Source organism: Echinococcus granulosus (assembly GCF_000524195.1).
Source record: "Echinococcus granulosus chromosome Unknown EG_S00002, whole genome shotgun sequence".
NCBI classification, from domain to species: Eukaryota; Metazoa; Platyhelminthes; class Cestoda; order Cyclophyllidea; family Taeniidae; genus Echinococcus; species Echinococcus granulosus.
In genome coordinates this window covers 2,896,475-2,902,608 of record NW_020170382.1, presented here as the reverse complement: position 1 = coordinate 2,902,608, position 6,134 = coordinate 2,896,475, and the positions used below count along the sequence as shown (strand labels likewise).

At 40.7% G+C, this 6,134-nt stretch overlaps 1 protein-coding gene across 1 annotated transcript; it reads left to right on the top strand. All coding sequences in view use genetic code 11, as the record gives it.

Annotated features, from left to right (window-relative positions):
• Window positions 1-287: 287 nt before the first annotated feature.
• On the top strand, window positions 288-5,545 carry EGR_00645 (Potassium channel subfamily K member protein; the record flags this gene model as incomplete). The annotated part of the gene is made up of 4 exons (XM_024489894.1): window positions 288-792; window positions 2,316-2,602; window positions 3,592-3,855; window positions 4,937-5,545. The coding sequence occupies 4 exons, from the start codon at window positions 288-290 to the stop codon at window positions 5,543-5,545; spliced, it is 1,665 nt and encodes a 554-aa protein (XP_024355891.1).
• Window positions 5,546-6,134: the final 589 nt, after the last annotated feature.

Here is a 6,134-nt window from a genome sequence, read left to right as displayed (position 1 = left end):
GGTAAATTGGCCCTGATCTAATGGAGTGCCTTATAAAATTAGACCACGACAATTTCTCAAGTTATTGCTGTTTCCTTCTCAATGAGTGTATGCAACTGCTTTCTTCAGCTTCTCTTGTCCTATCTTCTTAAATTGCATGCTCGTCTATTCTTTTCCCCTCCCCTCTTTTGTCTTTTCCGCTTGCAGTATTTCGCTACATGGAACAAAGCCTCTGTTTTAACTCCTCCTGTTTCCAATGCCAACCATGAATGTGCTCCGTCAACTCACTCATTCACCCATTCTGAATGATGCTGGGCGCTGCTAACAACTACGACTACGGTTTCGAGGCCTCCTTGGCTTGTGAAGTGCTCGACGCTGATGGCAAACCAGTGAACAAAGTGGTGGAGGATAATTACTCTAGAGATATTACCCGATGCTTCCAAAAAACCATCAAGGTGCTAACCTCAGCAGTGGGCACTCTGATTCTCCTCTGCCTCTACCTTATCGCAGGAGCGTGTCTTTTCCGGTATCTTGAGCAAGGGAATGAGTTGGAGGCCTGCTATTCAACGTACGCACTATACAGGGAGAAGTTAAACACCTCGGTTCTACGAGCCACGGGCATCGTAAACTCGGGCCTGTCGAAGGACGTGGTGGCTATGCAGTTGGAGAACTCACTAATCGATTTTGCGGAGGCGCTGTTTGCTCTCGACTTCCCGCCCAGTCGCAACTGTTCTAATATCCTTGAACCATTCGGATCCAAGTGGAACTGGGTCAATGCACTCTACTTCTGCGCCACTGTTGTCACTACCATTGGTAAGCACTTCAAGAGCTGTGCTGTAGCTCATGCCCAGAGCACGTTTTCAGATTACGATTCAGCGTTTGTAATTAATCACTCGGAATTTGGTTTAAAAAAATAAGGATTTTATACCAAATTTGGTTCCTTGTTATAAATTTTCAGATAATACTTCTGGTACTATTACCTTTCCTTAACATTATAACATTTTTGTGTTTTCTGATTGTAATTAGTAAAATCAGCTTCATATTTTCTTCGCTTTTGCAAATCACTAATCCACTGTCATTCAATCGACACTGCCCAATAAGTGAATCCTTAATCCGGCGTGCCATTCCATTTAGGCCGCCGTATTTCTAGTTATTTTTTATTTGTCATCACTCTAGCGCCCCGATACTGCCCTAAAAATGAAATAAGGTATAACATTTAGGCAGAACATATCTATTCAACATCCAGTAGAGATCGGAGCTACGGGCATGGCCCGGAGACCGGCCCACCCGGCTTAAGTACAAATGGCGGAGACCCATAGTGCCCCCTTCACCAACATGTTATGTATTAAATGTACTAGGCCGAATTCCAATTATCGCTCTTTTATTTATAAATAACTTAAATTATGCTTACATATGGGCTTTTAAATAAAGAATATATCTAGACATCTTAAAAGGGTTTATAGAATATATTGCCTATTCGATAGAAAAGGCTTGCAAATAAAACAATGATGTAGTTTAATTCGTTTATTGGCACCTGCCTTGTAAAATCACCATTAGTGTGCCAGTACCGATTCATTTGCGTACAGTTTGAGCCACACGATTATTGTTGCTCTTTTGCTTATGCCCCCCGAGCGCAAATAAAGATTGTCAACTCAATTCCTTAGATAGCAATCTGAAGCAAGGTTCAAAAGGAGTAACTCGTTAGTTCTACGTGTCCCTGAAATAACAAAATCTAGTAAAAAAATTAAGAGTATCACCCGAATTAAAGGAAAATGAGGGACAAATTTGCCTGCTAATTTGTAATAAACTTACACGGATGTGGTCATGGGAGTTTTGTGAGCCTTGCGAACTCATAAGCACGACCCACTATAAATGTGATGCAGCAGTGTGTTCAACTAGTAGTGCGCTTTCATTTAAATGAAGCTGGACTTTTTGATTGCTTTACCTAATTTTGAGTATATTATCTTTTAAAATGAAATTTACATCCCGGATGTTTATAGGCGAGCAAATAATTTAGAGTACCGATGAGTGAATATTTTTAACTGACCCTTGCATTGAGCATAACGGCATATATCAACAGAATTCAGTAGAGAATTTGTTTATTTTATCCTTACATATAAATAACCTTACATCATTCGTTAATCACTGAAGCTGTCCTTAAATAAACAAAACTGAAATGCGAGCATTTGATACGATTTGCAGGAATCAAATCCTGACTGATTGAAAGAAATGCAACGTCACCTTGCTTTCTGGCTATACTTTTGAATGCAACGAATATGGCAATGAATAGCATCGCCTATAAAATAAATAATCATTATATTGTCGTCACTGTCAAGGCTACGGCCACGTGGCTCCAACAACCCAATGGGGTCGACTGGTGTGCGTGTTCTACTGCATTCTGGGCATTCCTCTGCTGCTCATCTACCTGGGCAGCATCGGTCAGATGCTGGCCTACCTATTCCGCCTCACCTATATGAACATCTGCTGTTGTCGCTGTTTCCGCGATACCTGGATTCGGCGTCGCAACAAACGCCATCTGCGACTCATTCGGCTGCAGGAAGATCTGCGTCGGCACATGGAGTTGCAGGCTAAACTTCGTGGTGAACCGATACCACCGCCCAGGGTTAGTTAGGAGGGCGGAAATTTAAACGCTGGTACTAAGTGATGGGGATGTCAAATCCCTCGAGGATATAAGTTGGATCGAAATGAGTAAACAAGTCTTTTGTGCCTGTTTTGGGTGGTCTTTTAGTTCACTGATTCGATCCAGTAATAAATTTGGTGCTGCCTACATTTTTCCAGTATTTTGCCAAGAAATCCACCTTTTACCACCCACTTCTCTAGCAATAATCCTTACCATTTTTAATATATGGTTAAGCCAAGTAGACTTCCTACTCACAGGGTTTTATTTCCAAAAACAAAACCATTTAATGATTTTGTGCATTGTTAAATGGGCAAAAAATTAACCAGACATAAATATAACTCATGGTCTTGATAATACAGTTACATATTTTCCTTTACATATGTGATTAAATTTGTTGCGTGGGTATAATTTTTTAGGGAACCTTAAAACTAAACATTTCACTGGATTTTAAGAGTGGCGTTTCCAAAGAAATGCGCGATTTTTTGGAAATAGTTACACATGTGACTTCATATGGCTTATTATTTACCAGTCCACCGCTTTGCAAACATAGTAAGCCTTATGGACTTAGCACCCGGGCCTTCTATGAGGTTGGAACAAGTCACACCAATGTTGAACATTTACTATCTGTGTACAGAAAGGTTAGGAGGAAGACCATGCCACCAAAATGGAAGTGTGAAACGCGGCGACTGAAGGGAATACCTAAAGTTTGATTTAACAAAAAAATTCAGATAAAATGGTATTAGTAGCAGTTGGGGTAGATGAATAGAAGTAAAATGTCTCCATCCGCGGTTAAAAGTACGTGAATAATCCGATTAGGTACTGACAATTCTCCCAAAAACTAAAATTTATTCTCGCTTAATTTAATTTCATCAGATTAAAATCATTTTGCCTTTCAACAAAGTTTTCATATAGCTAAGAGAGCGATACCAGCGGGATTGTAAATTAAAGCTCTGCAATGACCTTTCTTTTAGATGACTCCAATGGTATTTGACGATGACTCAGATGAAGACGATGAAGTGCGGGAGATTTATCGCGAGTTTCAAGACACCGAAGATGCTGGGATTCCGATCACCATTGTAATGCTGGTCATCCTGGGCTACGTGACAGTTGGCGCCCTCCTATTCCACATCTGGGAAACCGACTGGACTCCTATCGATGGTGCCTATTTTGCTGTCATCACCATTTCCACCATCGGTTTCGGTGACCTTGTTCCCGGAAACGGTCGTTTCGACAAGGTAAGAAGGCTCATTTAGAATAACTAACCTCACTGATCAGAAAGCAGAGAACCAGAGACAACATAATGACCAATAGCATCGATAAGATATTGAAGTCGAATTGGAAGTATAAGGTATAAATACTAGTTATTTAATTGTAATTTGCATAATAATCGAAAGTGATTTACTGACGGTTACGAGTGAAATCACTTATAACCAGTACTATTAGTATGTACCTGGGGTGAGTCTATGGCTTATTCTGGGTGGATAGGCAACTAAAATGCCAAAAACCGAATGATTTTCGTTATATCATCAAATACCAACCGCGTTTCAGGACCAGACAATTCTATTTTACGTTCGTATAACCTTTAAGTACGAGGACTGCTTTATACCAAGCCCTAGTAGTCGTAGGATTTTAAACTTGTGTAGTCAACATAAAATGTAGGCCGTAAACGAGACCAAAACTACTAATAAAAGTACAACATCCAATTGAGTGATATTGGTTACGGGATTCACGAGAGAACGAAGGAGTTGCATTAGTATTGACTTAACTTTGCACCAAAGGTTTGTGCATAGTTCGTTAGAATGCATCAGCTCAGCATTACGTGTAGGCTCTGACCGCTTGTACTTTTTCTCGTACTGCCTAAGCTACTTTTAATTGGAACAGTTGGACCTATTTTTAAGACAGAAAATGCAACTCTCAGATGTGTTGAGCACCTTAACCTGGTTAGGGTAAAACTTCCTACTTTTTACCTAAGGGATATTTTGACCAATTTCATTTAGTGCTCCGATATAACATGGCCTAGCACATAATGGCTGTGCTTCAAAAATAGTCACTCTAGTTTAAATGCTTTGATGAACAACAATCAGTCTGCACATGGGAGAAAAAGTTATTTGTGAGGATTAGAGCTTATCCTAAAAATTTGATCATAAAAACGGAACAATCTAGTCGGCTCTAACTGCAAGGTCTAATTCAGGCAAAATAGAAATTAAAGACTTTCATAACATGTTAATACTAATTATGTATTAAGTAGAATGCTTCCTCAATAAGTCGCGATAAGTTGAAGGCTATAAATGATCTTTAAAATGAAATTTTCTTAAGCCGGAGACGATCACAGAACTACTAGTGGGAGCACTCTACTGCGTAGTGGGCCTGGCTCTCCTCTCAATGTGTTTTGAGTTGATGAAAGAGGAGTTCGTGGACAAAGTACAATGGATCGGGCAGTCGCTGCGTATTGTGAGTCGGGAGGGCGATAATAAGAAGGGGGAGATTGACGAGGAGACATCTGGGGCGAGGAACTTCAGGGATGACGCAAAGGATGCTTCAGACCACACCATCTCTACTTTTGCCAACAGCGAAATGCCAGATGGGATGGAAGCTACCACAAGCTCCTTGAAGAGCCGTCGTGATAGCCGCCGTCACTCAGGTAACCTTTTACGTCCCGCATCGTCGCAGCTAAGAAAACCCGTCTGCGTGTTGCGCTCGCGTTCTGAACACTGTTCATTACGTTCAAGATCATTGAAGCAGCATCATCAGCTGAGCAGACCTACCTCCATAAATAGTGCAAAAAAGGACGAAAAAACCGCCAGTGGTGCTGATGATTATAAGGACTTTGAAATGGATACGGGTGGTGAAGATAACGACGCCTTTGGAGGCGATATGACTGCGGAGGAGGATGAGGGGGAGAACGAAGTTTTGACGAGGGACTAGACTTTGACAAGGACGCTTCGACAAACCTCCTAACTGCAATAAGCACTCTCCCGATGCGCCATATACACTGTATCACATCCATACACGCACAGAATCGGAGTTTTACTTTATCATTTGCTTGTGCCGTTTCAAAATGCTTTGTGAATTAAGCTAACATAACACTTCTACTGATTTACTTTAAACTCTACTCTGAGGATAAGCTAAAGGCCAAATATTTACTAACTATTGGGATAGGTGCCATTCACCTAAACCGCCTAAAACGGATTAATAAAAGCAAATTAATATTCACAATCGCACGAACTCGTGTTTAAAACACTACAAAACACACCTTCCCACTTTTGTTCCGGGTGCTCCTGAGCAGATCTAAATGTTTTAACCCCGACTCCATTTCATTGTTAGCATAACTTTCCTTTGGCCTAATTACAATAATTGTCTCAACTTGAAATTGGAGGTGTTTCTTAAACTTGCATCTAACGCATTACCTTGACAACATGGTGCTATGTAACATGAGGATTGCCGTTTCAACAGCTGGTTCCAGTCTTAATTACGAGTCACATAGGAGATTCCAATTGAAACCAAGATGAACGAT